Source organism: Etheostoma cragini, chromosome 23 (assembly GCF_013103735.1).
Source record: "Etheostoma cragini isolate CJK2018 chromosome 23, CSU_Ecrag_1.0, whole genome shotgun sequence".
NCBI lineage: Eukaryota > Metazoa > Chordata > Actinopteri > Perciformes > Percidae > Etheostoma > Etheostoma cragini.
The window spans coordinates 7,474,946-7,493,413 of NC_048429.1; the positions used below are offsets into that span (position 1 = coordinate 7,474,946).

General features: G+C 40.7%; 1 protein-coding gene and 1 long non-coding RNA gene across 2 annotated transcripts; both read left to right on the forward strand.

Annotated features, from left to right (window-relative positions):
- The first annotated feature begins 874 nt into the window (after nt 1-874).
- Nucleotides 875-15,295, forward strand: st8sia1 (ST8 alpha-N-acetyl-neuraminide alpha-2,8-sialyltransferase 1). Its single transcript, XM_034863621.1, has 5 exons — nt 875-1,758; nt 3,465-3,609; nt 8,480-8,589; nt 11,258-11,350; nt 12,550-15,295. The coding sequence occupies exons 1-5, from the start codon at nt 1,580-1,582 to the stop codon at nt 13,013-13,015; spliced, it is 993 nt and encodes a 330-aa protein (XP_034719512.1). The 5' UTR covers nt 875-1,579; the 3' UTR covers nt 13,016-15,295.
- A 356-nt stretch (nt 15,296-15,651) lies between these two features.
- LOC117938765 lies at nt 15,652-17,053 on the forward strand. The gene is made up of 2 exons (XR_004655479.1): nt 15,652-16,101; nt 16,548-17,053. It is a non-coding gene; the product is annotated as an uncharacterized LOC117938765 (long non-coding RNA).
- The last annotated feature ends 1,415 nt before the right edge of the window (nt 17,054-18,468 follow it).

The window sequence follows — 18,468 nt, forward strand, 5'->3', positions numbered from 1 at the left end:
ACTGCAGTTAAGTCTGAATACTGACTTTGTCCACACAAGGGCAGCAGAGGTTTATTTAACACAGCACTGCAGCTGCCAGCGTGAAGGAAATAATAGAAAATGTAATATATCAGGTCAGAATATGAGTGTGCGGTTCTATATTGTAGAACAGAAAATGGTAGAATGTGCATTAAAAATAAGATCATAAATGACTTGGGATTGGAGTTAGGGTGTGGTACTGTGTCTGACGGCTGCAGCAACGTCTCAATCAATCCCTTTAACGCTCGTTTTCAGTCAGTGCGGTCAGCGTCCAGCAGGGGGCGGCAGAGCTTCACATCATAGATCACAGCGGGAAACCGTGTCAAACTATCTTTTTTAGGGCAGTGAAAAGAGACTTTAAAAATAATAGCCTACCCATGTCAGCAAGTGGTACCATTGCAGCTAATTGAAAGTGGGTTCCAAAGATTAAAAAGGGGAAAATATGATCCATACTGAAGAACCCTAACGAAGCCTCTTTCATTTGTGGGGCTGTGGTTTCTAAAAGGCTATAAATGGAGAAGCAGTGCCATGTTTAAAGCAGCACAGCGTCCCATTTTTCCATGTTTGCCAGTTTGTGAGACAAAGGGCCCCTGGGCACAGATAAGGGCCCCTCTAGTCTGGTAACACTTTGAGGTGACAAAACTCTGTTCTGCATGAGTCATGAAATGAAACATGACATTCAAATGATGTAGTTTGATTTAAAAAAACAACAACAACAAAAAAACCAAACAATTCAAGCAGCAACTCCACAACTTGCATTAATGTAGCCTACTCTAATACTTTAGCTGCTAGGCTACTTTATTTTCATCAGCTGGTGTGGATGCTAACATAGCTTTAGCCTAATTGAGGAAGAATAGATATAGCTTGTAGGTTCTGTGTATGCATGTATTTTGAAGGTCGACTTCCGTTTTCAGCCGTGCCATCTTCTGGCGAACTTGACGCGCCTCTAACAGCACAAGAAGGACTTTGTCTCGGCGGAGGGGGGTAGTTGACAGGCGAAAGAGGGTGATATATATAGGGAGACTGAATTGGACTGGGCCGGTTCATTTACACCGCAGACCTTGGAGCAGGACGCGGACAGGAGTCCCGAGGGGAGGACCGGAAGGAGGGAGAAAGAGTATCAACTTGGACTGAATCGGGGACCCTCGGAGACCTACGGGGGGACCCCCGGAGGATTGGGTTACAGAGGGGCACCACTGGGCGGGGAGTGGGCCCGCATGATTCCTCACAATCAGGCTGTTATGATGGTGGAGGTGATGCACCGAGAGCAGGGCAGAGGATTCCTACAGAGCCCGACACATTGCACCACACAACCCCTCAACCGAGTGTGACCTGCTGAAGGGTTAGACGCTTCTGCTTCTAATCTTAGCTTGTCCCAAACAACAGGGTTACGGTAACAGTGTAACCTGCAAGCTCCATTCATTCTCGGCCCCGTCTGCAGGATGAGACGGGGATTTGAATCTGGACGGAGACATTAGCTGTGAACCGAGGCTGCCTGTCTGCTGTTTCGATGTGCATGCACCGGTTGTTTTGAGCCGAGCAACAGACGAGAGGAGGAAAGATGTTGGTGCGATGCTACCGGGGAAAGCTGTCGGTGTGGGCCGCTCTGTGCGTGCTGGTGCTCTGCTGGTTTTACATTTTCCCCGGCTACAGACTCCCCCGCGATAAAGAAATAGCTGAGGAGGTTCTGAGGCAGGGGGAAGTATGGCAGAAGAACCAGACGGGCATTGATGAATACAGGTTAGTCTCAGATGTGTGTCCATTTGTTTAAAACGGTTTCCCAACGTGCGGCCCGCGGTCCCCAGATTTAATTCCCCTTTTTCGTCTTTTTTTATTTATTTATTTTACCCTGTCTCCACTACAGAGCGTTCTTGGGGTCCTATTTGGAAAGCAAATGTTATCATTAAGTGCCAGTGACCATCCTTTGTCTTCAGTTGGAATCCCTGAACATATGGACACAATGTCATTATGATGTGACTGTAATAAATACCCAAATGGAAAGTTAGTTCATATCATAAATCATAAAATCATGAATCATAAAATCCCACAATTTTTGAATATTTTTTTGTAGAATGTGTAATTCTACAAAACTCCACAGCTACAAAAAAAAAAAAAAAATTTTAGGTTTGAATCAAACTGTGCAAAGTCCTACAGAAATATTACAACTGCAAAACTTCGGGAGACACAAACATCATAAACACTCTTTATAACAGTAACGTGAGCCTACCACAGACACTGTGTGTCTTTTATTTAGACTAGACCAGATTTCCAAAGCAAACCAGGTCAACGGGGCATGTTAGTCACCTTGTGGCAGCCGTGTTTAAATCTCAGTCAGTTGAGAATATGTGCAGACAATTCTCTGAGGCGAAGGCGATAAGGAGACTGAGAGAAGGTGACACCTGCCAAACAGAGGACAGGGCCCACAGGGAGGATGGGATGCTCACTTGGGGCTGTAGCTTTAAAGCCATGGAGCTTTTTAAAGACCTCTTTTTGGTAAAGTTTTGGATTATTGGAATTTATTAGTTGAAAGAGTGAAAAAGATGCGGACAGTCCCCACTTTTGAACATCGATTTAATGAGCCTGTCATGGAATCTTGATATCCTTAAAACTCTATAACTAAAATAATGGGATCATTTCCTCTGACATGCAGCACTTGACCTTACACACTGGTTCTTTGTCTTGTCATATTAAAGGCTCTGACACACCAACCCGACGGCAGAGCGTCGGCAGAAAAGGCAGTCGGACTGCCAGTCTTCCCGAGTTTGTCAAAAAAAAGGGCCTCGGAACACACCGAAGCGATGCCGACGCGATTCTGACAGCAGTTGGTGCTAATCTGTTTTGTCGCCCAAAAAATGAAAACCGACAGCCGATTGGAAGAACGCGTCACGTGGGAATTTCAAAGCCAGACTGTCATGGCGGCTCCTTTGGAATACAATCTCATATTTTATGAAAATAGTTCACCAAAACGTGTTTCTGAAAACATTCAGAGCGAAAAATAGGCCATGCAGATGCTCAATCTCTCTTCATTTCAGATCGACAAAGGGCAGTTTAAAAGATTTTCATCAGATTTTGAGAGGCGTATGTCCCGCTCATCCCGCTCGTCGTTTCTGGGTTAGCACTCCGCCAATCAGATTGGTCATTGAGTCCGACTGCCCGCCTTCCGATTCAACATGTCAAATTGGCCCGAATGAAGGCCGCCGACTCCTCTGACAGACGACGGCACTGAACACACCAAACATACTCGAGTCACAGACCTCGCCAGAGTGTCCGACGGCCCGTAATCGAGTTGGTGTGTCAGGGCCTTTTTTTTGTCAAACAATTAAGCAATTATTGTAGCCTGTCTATTACCAGAATCCCAGATGTCCTGTTAAATCCAATTTGTGACAAAAGTGTCCAGAGATTGCCAGAGACCAGACTTCACTATTCTCCACATCCTCTCTGCACAGGAAGTTGCTGACAGAGTGCTGTGATCCGCAGAGGATGTTTGCAGTGACCAAGGAGAACTCACCGATGGGCAAGGTCCTGTGGTACGATGGCGAGTTTTACCACTCACACACCGTCAACAATGAGACTTACCCACTCTTTGTGCAGGTATGTTACATAATAACTACACATAGAAAAAAAGGTTGTTTTCCCCTCAGAGAGCCACAGACTTTCCAGAAGACACACTGAGACAATGAGACAGGCAACCGTGTTAGTCAAAAGACCAGATGAGGGAATGTGATTTTGCTCCCACTCAATGCAATACGACACTGCTGTGGGGGCTGTGGGCTTTAACGTGGGTCCTTGATGATCGATGGAGACGGGGAGACGGGCAGTGCAGGAGATAGACACTATTCAGTCAATACTAAGTCGTGTTTGCCAGTTAGAGCAGCGAGACAGTTATAGACGGTTAAAAGCAAGGATGAAAGTAAGATACTCCATCTTAGTCTTTCACTTTTACACTATTCACTAGGATGTGCACCTTTCACTTTTCGTTCTCATTTCTGTACGGGTAGGATGTGTTACAGTTGGAAAGGTGCAGACGAGGGCAAAGGTTCCTGCTTTGTGTTTATTGTTCAAGAGGATCTGTCCCAATGTGTTGTATTTCCACTTCGTCTAAGGGAGTTGTTTAAACCATGAGTTAAAGCTGGAGGAGGATGGGCCTCAAGTGTTTCACTCCCACGTCATTTCCTCTTTCTTTTCCATGTCGAGAATGTAGCATTGTGCAAACATGGACCTATGTATTTATGCCTGTGTGGATGTGTATCTGTATCCAGACAAGGGCTATTTTTTACATAGATTCATGATTGTGTGTGGGTGTGCACGTGGATGAGGGTGTTTGTGTCTGAAAAAAGGACTAAATGAGAATCTTTGGTGTAAGGGGTTAAACACCTCACTAATAATGAATATTGGATCCGTATTACTGATGCCACAGATTTGTGGTCTAATATCCTGGTTGGTAAATGCAATGAATGTGTGACCCTAATTTGCAGGCGTGAGCTGGGCCTGTTCATTCATGAGGGATGGGGGAGGTGAGAGCGAATAAATAAAGAAATGAGAGTATAAAGCGAGAGTGGCCGCGCTAAACCACAGTGTGGGTGTGGGTGTGGGTGTGGGTGCATGAACGTACTGCAATGGGTTTTAAATGGTATTATTAACAGATTTTTCCATTGTGCTTTATTGCTGATACGTGTTTATGCTGTAAAATCAGAATACATTCATTCATCCAGATTAGAGCTAATACAAGGTGTTAATTCATTGATTATTCAATTATGAAGATTAATATGCAACTATTTGGATCATTTTTCCAGCAATAATGCCAAATAAGTTCCACTTCCAGCTTTCTCAAATGTGAAGGTATTGTTCTTTTCTGTTTTATATGATTGTAAACTTAATATTTTTGGAATTTGGACTGATGGTTGGACAAAGCAAGCATTTTTAAGACATCTCCTGTTTTTCTGTTTTTATGACATTTTAGTGAAAACAGTGTTTAATTGATTAATAGGGAAAATAATCAACACATTCATTTGCCCATGAAAATGATCTTTAATTGTGGCCCTAATTCATATTACACACAACAAAACACTTGAAAACATTTTCATTGGAAAAGCTCAACAGCATTGTCTCTTCCCATAAGTAATCGTTTATTAATCCACATTATTAGGGTGCTGGTAGAATCTAGGAAACAGATATGTCAAATCCTCATTAAATGAATCCGAACGTATTTGTATGGCTCGACCCCGCTAGAGAAAAGCAGGATTGACGTATTAATCTGAATCCTAAAAAGTTATATTTTACTAGTTTTATGCAGGACATAAGTTTCCTTTCCTACATTCCTTGTCAACACACATGTCGAGTTATGTAAGCTACTCTTTTCACTGTGTTAAGTCACAACTCTGTGCCACTGGGATGTAGCTGGTTTTTAGTGTTTCAGACTCTAGTGCAGCACATTGCCCATGTAGAGGAAGTGGTAGAGGAACTGACAAGCACTAAGGTGTTGTTGCAATTATTATATGTGGCTAGAGCCCAAACAATATTAGGCATTTCCCGAACTATTGGTATCTGTATTTATAATGGGTGATTTAAAAAAAGAATATATATATATGTATTCATCAGAATCATTAATAATGACAAATAATTGATTCTGATAAATTAATATTTAAAAAATAGAATAAAAACGGATGATCAACCATGTTATGAAATTTGGCGTTGCATAGTTTGTCCATCAGAGGGCGCTCTCAAACGTCCCTGTTGGCAGCGCACACACTTTTTTGTTAATGTGTTTTTGTTCAAAGGACTTTAAGTTTTGTATCTTAAGTTTGTATTTTTATACATTTTATTTATCAGAACTTTATTATAATTTGGTGTTCCTTTGTTCTGTTGTGGCATTAAAACTAATTATCATTTTAGTATTTTAGTGAGAACTCATAAATAACTAATGTTAGGAAAATCTGTTTATGTCTTGTTATGCATTTCTGTATTAAAAAAAAAAAATATATATATATATATATATATATATATATGTATATATATCCGGTGATATGTCGGATTTTTACATAACCAGATAGTTGTATTGGCCTTAAAAGTCCTTTATCAGTCGGGCTCTAAATGTGGCCAGTTGTATGTGTGTATCCCAGAAGGAAGTAACTGGTAGTTAGGTGGGATGGACAAAGCACAAGCTCACACACACACACACGCCCTCTCTACCTTTTCAACTACCAGTGCTGTGATTGTAGGTTTAACCACAGACAGCCAGCCACACCATGCCAAGCTGGCAACAGCTACAGAATCTGGGCATCTGCCAGGGAATGTGCCAATTAGGGCTTTGACAGTTAATTGCTGGATAGTTCAATGGCTCAAACAAAGCTTCCATACATACACTTCAATGGACAATATGTTCCTGTGATCTCATATTTTATTTTCAGCCCCTTAAAAAGTTTGACAATTACACATAAAAATCTGTAAGTAAGTGTATTGTTGATCATAGGAGTGGGAATCACCAGAGGCCTCACGATAGGATTCCATCACGATACTCATGTGATATTCTTGCGATTTTAAACATATTGCAATATTCTGCGATATATTGCAATTTTTCCAACTTAAAATGTGTCCCAATTTCAAATCAATCAATTTGCTTTTCACAGATGTAAAAAAATAAACATTCTAAATGGAAGTTGATTTCCTGTTGCAGTGTATGTGAATGGCATCAACTGACAGGAAGTTAACAAGGGGCTAGGCTGTTGCCTAGCAATGGAATTCCATTGAAAGGGTCTATAGCACTTTACAGCAACCAGCAGGTATCCAAAGTGCTTCACATCAGAAAACAAGAATCATACAACATTTTTTATAACAAAAAGAATGAAACATAGAAAACAGTTGAATCTGAAACGGTTACATAGACATGAGGAGGAGATTGAAATTGTCACACCACTACTAGGTATTAAAAGCCATTATAAACAAATGGGTTTTGAGTTTGGACCTAGAAAGAGCTACGTCTGCAACAGTGTGAATATCAGGGGGTAAATTGTTCCAGGGTCTTGGGGCCGAAACTGCAAAAGACCAATCACCTCACCATCTATACCTGTAAAAACCTTATAAACTTATAAAACCAGTTGATTTGAAGACTGCAATGACCGGTTGTGCTTTTTTTCCCCCACCACTAGTTGTTCATCTACAAAGTGTATCTGCTCTTTTGCATGCACACAGAGGGTCGGCTTTGCTTTCACCATGAATGTGAAACTGAAAAACCAAACTAAATGTCAAAACAGTAGCTGGTTCCACCTCTCAAATGTGAGATTTGCTGCTTTTCTCTGTTTTATATCATGGCAACTTGAATATCTTTTAACTTTGGGCTGTTGGTCAGACTGTCAGAAAAACATTAATTATGATAGGTTGTTGTTTCAACAATTCCCGGCATGTTATGGACTAATACATATATAATAGCTGGAAATAGCTGGACCACGTGCTACTGTAATAAGTGTCCCCCTCTCAAATGATCAGTCCAACTTGCTGGTTCCCCTCCCCTCCTTGATGTGCTGTTAGCAGGGTATTGTCCTTTGACTCAACCCCCTGTCACGGTCTAAAAGAGACCTTGAGGCAAGGAGATGTGTGTGTACGTTTGTGTGTGTGTGTGTGTGTGTGTGTGTGTGTGTGTGTGTGTGTGTGTGTGTGTGTGTGTGTATATACTCAAGTGTGTGCTGGAGAATAATGAGCACATTTGTTTCCGCCATCTCGTGTAATCCATGCCTCTGACTTAAATGCAGCCAAGGCATAAACATTTTTGGCCTTTGCTTCATGAAGCGTTGTATTTCAGTGTAACTCCTATCCTAAACTATCCTATACAACAATATACATCAATTGAGGTCATGAGATGGCAGTGATTCCCACCCCAAGGGTTACTTGGTGGCTCAACTAATTACAGAAATACAAATTGATAAACAAGTACTAAACAGTACCTCATATTTAGTCAGCTCTAACATCTGAACACTACATCTTGCGAGTGAGTGTGTACAAACTAGTTGGCAAGCTAGTAAAGAAGTCATAACACTTAGCTAAACATGATGACTTTTTTTTCTGTAAGCTAAAAGTAATAAATAAAAGGTTCAAATATTTAGCCAAAAGAATAGGAACAGCAAGGATACGTAAGTTGTCTGTTTTTCATTAGAACATTTACTAAGTATAAATATAGACTTTGCTCTTGGTACATATACAGTCTAATTTTTAAATATGATCACTTTGACTCACTTCCTCAATTCATATCTCCACACTGGTTCGTCTGTCAGCACAAGACGCTGTAAAGGGACATTAGCAGGAGGCCAAGGTGCTGCGCATAGCTGAACACAGGGTGACCTTCATTTTGGGATATGAGTTGAGAGAAAATTAACATTTGTTTTTGTACATGTGTGGACGTGGCTTTGTGTGTTAATGTTGACATGCTTGTGTGTGTCCTAACAAAGCTGCATATTTCCTTTCCCCCCAGGGCAACCCTCTGCAGCTGCCCCTGAAGAAGTGTGCGGTGGTGGGCAACGGTGGCATTCTCCGACGCAGCAAATGTGGACAGGACATTGACCAGGCCGACTTCATCATGCGGTGAGACACAAGGCGCTCTGCGGGGCTGTCGATGCAGGCGTGTGTCTTGTATATGACTGCTTCACTGCTCCTCTAAATGTGAATTGCCCGTGCCCAAGAGAGTAGCCAAACACCCTCAGCTAAAAGTGAAAATGAGTGCTGGTGTCAACTGTAGGCAAGAGAAAGAAAGAGAGAGACAGAAAAAAATGGGTCATAGAGAGGACAAGAGAGAGAAAAAGAGGTTAGACGTGAGTCAGCGCCTAGTAAAACACTAAGATGAGGGAGGCGATGAGCAGAAATGCATTAAGCAGAATAAAACTGGTGGAGCAAAATTAAAGGAGAACACTCATTAAAACAAACTTGATGCTGGTTTAGGAACATGTTAGGTGACGGGGACTGTAAAGGAATCACACAAGGAGAATCATTTACATATTTTGAACATGACAAAAAGTTTTTTTTCTAAGTAATCAAAGAGATGCATTCATATTGGTTTTGTTTGAGGAAGAAACAACCTCAAAGGAAGCTATAATCCTCCTTTAAAATGTAACAACTACTCCACAGAGAGAGAGAGAACTAATGTGTAGTTAAATTTAGACCTTGAGCGGAGGGAAAAATGCATGACATTTAAACTTCAACTCAAACAGAAGGATACAGACAATATGCTGTCTGTTCTGTCATGAAGATTAGTTTTATTTTACAGCCGTCTCAGTCACATTCGATGACTCCCCTCCTTTTTCCAAAATTTCATCAGTGACCCACAAAAGCCTATTTTTCACTGTTTTTCTGAATTATCTGTGACTTGTTTTTATGCAAGTACGACAACTGACTCTTGTTTTGTTCCCAGTTTGGCAGGGGTGATATTGTTGCAAAAATCTCAAAGCATCTTAAAGACTTCAAATGTGTCACAAAATGTGAATTGAATTGAAAAAAAGAGACCCATCCGCCTTCAGCAACATATTGCACTTTCCACCTCTAGACCCTCTGCCTCCATTACCAAATTGGTACTTCAATCAGAGGAGTTGATGTGGTTGACCATGATTGCTACTAGCCTTCAAAAGAGCATGATAAGACTCTCCATAACTCTACCCAGTTTCCCAGCATCTGAGATATACTTTGGTACAAAGTATATGAAAGTGTATCCTCAAACGCACACTTGAATATGTATCCTGGGACTTTATTGGCAAACATTAACACCTAAAATTGCTTTGATGTACAGTTAGCAATCTGGATAAGCGAAAAATACATATTATCAATAAGTGCAACGCACTTTAAGCAATAAGTCCCGACCCATCTGGTAACACTGAATTCTAGATAGTCGAGTCATAGCGCATGCCAATTAACCGCTCGTTCAGCGTTTAATAAAACATACAAACCAACATAATTCTATTTTGGGGTCAAATATTTGATACGCTGAGTCTGAAATGGACCATTTCAATAAGATAATTTTACCAGCCAGTCAACATCACAGTAAGTTATGCCTGGGGGAGATAAGAAAATGTCTTGTCATCATATATACCAATTTCTGACCAACTGTGACACTTTTAGGCCCCATTTATACATTAATCGACAGTAGTGGTTCAGGCAACCAGATTTAACCCAAAAGCTAGCAGAATGGTTACTGAGATAGCTGAACCTAAACTAAAGCGGGAGCTTATCAATAGTTTTGAAGCAAACAGGGCGGAGGGAAGAAACATTACAGCAAGGACACATTGGCAATATTTAACATTCACAAAAAACAAAGAATCCTTTCCAGCTGTCCTTTATTTCCTCCATCTGCTGATCATAAACAGCTCTGATGTGATTAACCACATGCTGTAGGAGGCTTGCAGGAGGTAATTATTCCATAATTGTTGTAATTTACTTTACTAAACACATGATCTTGGACACGCGAAATGTAGGTTTGGACGGTAATGTCGTTGTCAATTTAAATTACCATTATTACTGAAGCTGAGACACTGTTTGTTGATGACAGAGAGAAACTTGTCTTATGTAAAATATGTTAATATGTTTAACTAGTCATCCCTGAAATAAGTACAAAGGGACATTGTCACTCCAGTTATTAAAGATCAAATATGGCAACTATGCTGCGAGCTTTGTTGTGCAACCCCTTCTCAGCCATGTCATTCCACTTTTAATATCTCTCCTGCTGTTGCTGCCTGTAGTATTGTCATTAGCTCCATTACTTCACAAGTAATTCATTATCTGACATGCTGTTTCCATTGCAAACACAAACACACAAAACCACGTTGGCAGGACATGTTGCTTCTCTGCTCGCTGTAATAAACAGATCTATTTATTAAAAGAATTATTATTAATTATTACTAAAACAAATCCTTTTGACTGTTTGTTCTGTAAGTTCCTAATTATATAAATCATTACCATGGGTGCGATTTTGTGTGTCCCGATGCATCACGATGCATCGCCTCCTCAATATTATTATATACTGCTACACATGGTTTTCATCAACAAATTCAAGCAGTCAGATGTCTATGAACTCCCCTTTTATCTGGTCTTAAAAAAGGCACATCCTGAATGTAGCGGAGTTTGAACACAACAGACAAAAGGCAAAAAAAAACAACGACTGGAAAATCAACAAGTCACATCAGTAGGCAATAATCGATGCAATGAATAATTTCAACAACCCTAGTGTGAACTGTTAAATATACTCTGTGTGTTTTGCTTGATTTAGGTGTAACCTTCCACCACTTTCAAAGGAATACGTGGGGGATGTGGGAACCAGAACACACCTGGTTACAGCCAACCCCAGCATCATAGAGAAAAGGTAAATATCAGAATGAATCCTGTTCTCATCAATGGAAGTTTGAGCATACTAGTGCAGGGTTTTTCCTGACTCAGACAAACCCTGCACCTGTTTTCATGACTCACAACTTGGTAGAGTTCTAGGCAAAGTCGCGACAAACCCTTCAAGCTAGCGTTAGCAAGCGGCTACCTACTGTAGACATTAGCTAGCGCTAGCTGATAATAGCGATTTCTAGTTGTTGACATACAGTATTTTGGGCTTCATTTAACAAACATAACCTGTAGTAGTACACAATAAAATGTGTCAATGTTTTGATTTCAATGTTTGAAATTACTTTACGTTTCTATTTTACATTTCTCTCCGTTAATCACCGGCGTCTGTAAAGCATGAGGGTTTTTCATTGTTGTCTATGTGTGTGTGACGTCAAAACTGTAACTGGGAGTACAACGACCTGCCCGTTCCAGGGCACTTTCACGAGTAGAAGGTTGTGAAAACATGGGTTGCGGGTTGCCTGGAACGGAGCATAAGCTTTGGTTTACATACAGTAAAGCCAATGAGTCTGTGTTACCTTATTTGAAAGATATCTATGCATTTTCCTGTTATTTCTGATAAGCTCTATTCCGCTTGAGTAAACAAAACCCCCAATTAACAAAACTGCTTAAGAGAAATAATTAGTATTTAAATACCACCGTTAAAATCAACAGGGTGTCCGACCCAGCCAGACTCTGGACGGTAAAACTAATATAAGCGCTCCTAATCAGGTTTATGCTCTGCTTTTCCACCGTTGTTTGGTAAATTGCTCTTAAACACAGTGGAGGAGGATTTACATTGATATTTTTCTCTCTCAATTCTTAGTATTTTTGAACAAACTTTCCTTTTGTGCTGGCTAAAACCTCTTTGGGGGCCGCCAAAAAAAATTCTATGCTGGAAAAACCCTGTTCTACCGTACATAGCTAATGGGTTATGTTGTGGAATCAGTGTGGTGATTTAAGGAGATGTACTGTGAGGTTGAGGGCAAGTGGCAGAATCACCCATAGTTCCCTGTAGTGTAACAACACAGGAAATCCATTTCTTGTTTTGTTTGTTTTCTTTTTCTTTTCTTTTTTGAGTAGGTAGGAAATGGAAAAGGGCGCACACAGCTCTACAGATAAGTCATCACTCATAAGTGACACAACTATAGAATAACTCCCATTCTTTCTCTTTATCACTCTGTCTTTCAGATTTCAGAACCTTCTGTGGTCGAGAAAAACGTTTGTGGATAGTATGAAGGTCTACGGCTCCAGCTACATCTACATGCCAGCGTTCTCTATGAAGCCTGGCACCGACCTGTCACTGCGGGCATATTACGCCCTGGCGGACACCTCCTCCAACCTCACCATGCTCTTTGCCAACCCTGAATTTCTGCGCACAGTGGGAAAATTCTGGAAAGCCCGCGCCGTGCACGCCAAACGCCTGTCCACAGGGCTCTTCCTGGTCAGCTTGGCCTTGGGGCTGTGTGAGGAAGTGACAGCCTACGGCTTCTGGCCGTTTTCCGTCGGCCTGGACGAGCAGCCAGTCAGCCATCATTACTACGACAACATCCTGCCCTATAAATGGTTCCATGCCATGCCTGAGGAGTTTGTCCAGCTCTGGCACCTGCACAAAAGTGGCACATTGCGCATTAGAGTGGGACGCTGTTCCCCTTAGGAAGGTGGGAGTTAGAGCTTCTTGATAAGTGAAGGGACAGCTGATGTGTAGTGGGCTACAGGAAGCAGATGAAAACATTTGGGGTGTTAAGTGGCAGTGGTTAAGTGGCAGGAAGTTGTTGTCATTACAAAAATGGGTGCAGATAGTTCCTTTGAGGTATTGCACCTGTGTCCGAACACACGGCTGCTGACCCACGCCTCCCTTAGCTTATCCCTAATTATAATGAGAACGTCCTCCACCCAGACCATCAGCATTGGGGACAGAATGCACACAGACGCATGCAGCCAAACACACACACACTCTCTCAAAACAATCTCCTCCACTTGTTTCTAAGATTGCGGGTGTGCGTGGCTTTGTGTTTGTAGAAAGCCTCAACTGTGACTAATAGGGTGAAAGTGGGTGGAGTTGGATGGGTGGGGGTTTTAGTTTTTTGTAAGTTGACTACTGTATCTGACTGAACTATGAGGCAGCTGGACCAAACCCCCCTCTGGGTCTTTGTCAAACAGAGAAAGAAGGGGGTGGAGGTCCAGGAGGAATAACAAAAGGCACTGAAACACTGGCAAAATGGTAGGAACAAGGGAGAGATAATGCTGTCCTGGTACCTAGTAACTTGAATAGGACTGAAATTTAATGGAGAAAAAAAGAAAGACTGGCAGGCGGGTAGACAGAGTGAAAGCTAGCTAGAATGTGTATGAAAGGATTTTTTTTCTCTGCTTTTCTTCAACTGAGTGCTTGATTGGCATTCTCCGGTGCCAAATTGAGCTCTGTTCAGAGCAGGACCTTTTAGAAAAGGAGTCTTAAGTACTATTTACCGCAGAATGTTTAGCCAAGTTGCATTTAAACCCTTCACTGGAAAGGGAAATTGAGTTGTGGTGTCCACGTATTGCTTTTGCAAAATGTGTTTTTCAGGAGTTAATGTGAATTATTTTGTAAAGGTTCATCAGTGGCCCTGTAGAGAAGGGAGAAAGTATTATCAACATTTGTAACCAGTAGGTACCTCACCTCGAAGTGGACGTTATTACCTGACTGTCAATTTGGTATGATCCACTAAAAAACAGGCTTCTTAGGTAAAAAAAACAAAAAGAATAAAAAAAAAGTTGTCTTTTGGTATGTGTAATTTACTTGCCAAGTGCCAAGCCAAGGGAACAGTGTTCTCTTTGATACCCACTCTCGCACTGTCCTTGTGCTCTCAAATGGCGAGAAACTGATATAAAGTGAAGTAGTGACAGAAAAAGACTTGTGGACTCAATGTCCCAAAATGGCATTTTAACAGCTGGCTTTTTTTTCCCCTTAAGATGCTGGACACGTGCGTCTGAGAACAGAAATAATTAAGCCTATGTGCTTTTATAATTGTGATTTGTTGTTTTTTAACATATTTTTGTGCACAAGGGGAAAAAACAACCTTGCTCATGTAGAAGCCAACACGACAGACACGACAGTTGTGTTTTTTTTGTACTTGCAGGTCTTGCTGATGAAAAAAACTTGATTTGAAATAATTTCTTTCTTTTAAAAATTGTTATTTAAAAGTGATAAATGTGACTGTGCCATATTGTCAATACCGCAACAAAAGGGTGACTCTGCATGGAAAGTGCATGGAGTGTACCCCAATCCTTGAAAACACTACTCCGTCTACTCAAGGTACCGAACATGTCAATAGTTAATGCTTTATGCTTTCATTTTACTCTGAAAACGGAATAAGGTCCAGTGCCTTTTGAGATGTATTAAGGCAACAAGGATCATTCAAACAAGGGATATTTGTAACGCTTACCATGCTCTTAAATGTGTTTTTGATTTTCTTCGATCTGCGGATCAACCGATATGTGATAGTGACCCCTGATATTGTGTAAAATTAAATCAAAGAGAGCTACATACTGCTGGACAAGTGAAACAGAATCTAATAATTTGCAGTCCAAATGCACACTTGGCTCTCCGAGACTTGTACACTCCTTTTTACTTATTGTGAAGTTTCTTATTTGCACCTTGTTTATTGGTTTTCTCCTGCCCAGTATTGTGAATGAGTGAGATGTGACAATGTATGACTTTTGAGTAAGCATGATGATTTTTAGATGTTCTTTTGGTACACAGATTATTTTTATCTCTTTCCATTACATTCGGATTTATGTTCTCATTCCATCCTATCTAAATGATAAAAGAAGCTGATATTTTATGTAATTATTGGTCTGTTTGTGTAATGACCAATTAGTTTTTAGATCTCTAAGCATTCTTTAAAAATATACTTTGTTCTGGTTAAAATAAACTGCAGTTGTTGCCAACAGAAAACATCTGAATCTTTGACACTGTGCTCTTCCTGCTACACAGCTTACATTTGCACATTGTGTGCAAGTTGTGATTCGATATTAAAATTTTTTTACATTACAATCACAGGTTTCATATCGAGTGGTTGGTAACAAGATGTGTTTTACAGTTACATAATCAAGTTTGTGTTTTTTTTATCCCATGTTGTCATTATCAAATTTCAGAAAATGTATTGGAATAGTTTGACATTTTGGAAAATACACATATTTGCTTTCTTCCTGACCGTTAGACGAGAAGATTGAAACCACTCTCATGTAAGTTCAAATATCAAGCTAGCTTGTTAGCTTAGTAGAAAATGATCACATTGTATCTGTTGTACAATTAAAGCAAGATGACCCCAGACAGTTACTAACCCAAAATGTTTTTCATGTTGGCTCCAAGGACAACAATCTATTTTTTATTTATTTATTCATTCACTGATTATATTCCGGGCGGAGAATCTGCCTACAGTGAAACTACCGAGCTCGTAGCCTCACTGGGAGCCTCGATCGATCCTTAGCAAAACCGTGAATAAGTTCAGAACTTATAAACAGAGATAGCTGTATTCTTCTGTTTTCCTGTCATTAAGCTAACTGGCCTCTTGCTTATCCTTCATATTTAGCATACAGATAGGAAAATAATATACCATTTCTTTGACACTGACAGCTTTAACATGAAGTCTGAAAAACAAAAAAGTGGAACAGAACAGAACAAATAGAGAATGGCCCGTACACAATGTCAGTATTGTGCATTTGAGCGAGCAACTAGTTAAGAGTCCAGTCATGTAAAAGGTTAAACTGGGTAAACCCGCCCACCCAGTCTGCAATTTGATTTCTCCCTGTAGCCCGGTCTGGAAACCTTCACGTTTAATTCTCCTGCTTCAGTTCACAATTTTTGCAGGAACCAATCACGAACCGGCTCATCTGCCTGGCGCGCTTCTGGCTGGTTTAACAAGATGACGATGGAGAAGCAACCAAGCAGCTTCTTGTTTACAATCAACACAGTGGCCACCAAACACCACCGAAGCGCAGAAACCAGTTGATGACGCTGTTGCCTCTACGTCACCCAGGTCATTGGTCTGATTGGTTGAAGGACTAACCAATTGCGTACAGAGTCGTTTGAACTATGCCCGTTTGTCCCACCTCTTGTGCAGAGACAATACAGAGCAGACTCCCCAGATCAATGCTCAATCTCAAAACTATTGAGCTTGGCTTGGTCTGGTAATGGCCATGAAAAGGTCACATTTTGGATTCCCGTACCAGCTATATTATCTGCTGCAGTGTCCTTAAAGGAACACATTGACTTATTGGGACTTTAGCTTATTTATTATATACCCCAGAATTAGATATTCCATACATGCTCTTCGTAACTCTGTCTGACGCACCCACCGCTAGCCTAGCCCAGCACGGATCCTGGTGATAACCGGCTCTATCTAGCCTATTGCTCCCAATAACTGACAAAATAACATATACATACTGGGACTATTCTCAGAAGGCAAAGAACTGCTACTTCTGCTACTTGGACGGAGTGATTTGCTCGCAGTAACTGAGAAGCCCTGTGGTGAGAGCAGAGAGTTTGCCTGGAGTTCGCTCAGAGTTGGAGTAATAATCACTCAGCCGAAGTTGCAGTACTTTGTCCTCTGAGAATAGTTCCCACTGTGTATACGGTTAGAAGACGGCTGTGTCTCATGTGACCTTGTTATTTGTACACGCTGTGACTATACAAATAACAACATGTAAATAGGAATATGTTGCTGTTATTTTGTCACTTATCGGGAGCAGTAAAGGTTAGATGGAGGCAGTTACCTCCAGGATCTGAGCTGAGCTAGTCTAGGCGCCAGACAGAGTTATAACATGAGAAGGGTATGTACAGATTTATCTAACTGAGGGGAGTACGGTGAATAAGCTAAAGTACCGATACATTGGCGTGTTCCTATAAGCAAGAAGCTGATTTCCTACTTGATTATTAATGTGAAACCTGCTACTGTGTTTTTGCCAAACTCTTATTTCTGTAGCCTTGTTTCACGATGATAATATCTTCTCCTGTTTGGTGGGAAAACAGCAAGTTCAAGCTGATGTCTTAGTGCAGGTTTAACACAGCAGAGTCGCAGATGTAGACCTGTAAACGTTGGGAGCCAAGTGTTTCTGTCAAGTCTTCACCTCCACAATGTGAGGATATGCTGTGTCACAAACGACAACCTTCATATAAAGTGGGTCAAATAGTAACTGCAAACACTTTATGGCATTTTGTTTTAATCTGGTGAAACTGCTGACGGTTTAGGGAGAAAAACAAGTCAACAAGTTAAAGCTGCTATGTGAAGGATGTGAGGCGATTATATCTTTTAAATTATTCGGATGTAGTTTTTGTCAGTGAAGAATAAGACAACCCAGGTGAATAATGGTGCAGTCCATGTGTTGTTTTCAGCCCATTTGGTCTACTTGGGTCCACTCGGTAGAGAGAGGGGACGGGGGTCAGCGGTGTACAGTGCTATCTTGCGGGTGAGAAAATCCTAATTATTTAATCCTACACATAGTGGCTTTAGAAAACTTTCATTAAATCCCATAGTTGTAGATAAGGAATATTTTAGTTTTCTGATTAATAATTGACACAATTTTAGTTGTGGTGATAAAGTTAATTAGGTTTAATAAAAAAATACAAATAATCATTTGTAAAGACTGATTGACTTATTTTTTATCAATAGTGGACCAGAGAGCTGAACTTTCTTACATATTTAAATAGTTGATGTTATGCAAAGCTTGATCATTTTAAACAATATTTGTAAGTGTGTTTTATTTTCCTTGACTGACTGAATTTGTTACATAAAAAAACTTCTTGAAGGCATTGCTGTTTGCGCCATACTGAACTCCTCTGCTCATTCGTGACATCTGAAGTGAACAACCCTGCCTGAGCATGGATAAAAATAAATCCGAACGGCCGTGTAAAATGGATTCAGCCAATTGTATGTGCAACATGGATTTACAGTAACTGTGAAGGATGATATCCATGGGTGAGGGGAACACCGGAACCCAATAAAAGAATGGAAAGAAAAACTGCTTTCAGCTCCGTGGTTTCCTATCACATGGAGTTGGAATGTTAGATGTTTCACGTACTTATCGTTGCGCTTATCTTTAGGTGATAAGTCTTTTTTAACAGCCAAC

What these genes read in the sequence shown, in the direction of transcription:
- st8sia1 (XM_034863621.1), top strand. Translation starts at nt 1,580, where the DNA reads ATGTTGGTGCGATGCTACCGGGGAAAGCTGTCGGTGTGGGCCGCTCTG. An exon ending in ACGGGCATTGATGAATACAG is followed by an intron (nt 1,759 to 3,464) that starts GTTAGTCTCAGA and finishes CTCTCTGCACAG; the next exon opens with GAAGTTGCTGACAGAGTGCT. An exon ending in CTTACCCACTCTTTGTGCAG is followed by an intron (nt 3,610 to 8,479) that starts GTATGTTACATA and finishes CTTTCCCCCCAG; the next exon opens with GGCAACCCTCTGCAGCTGCC.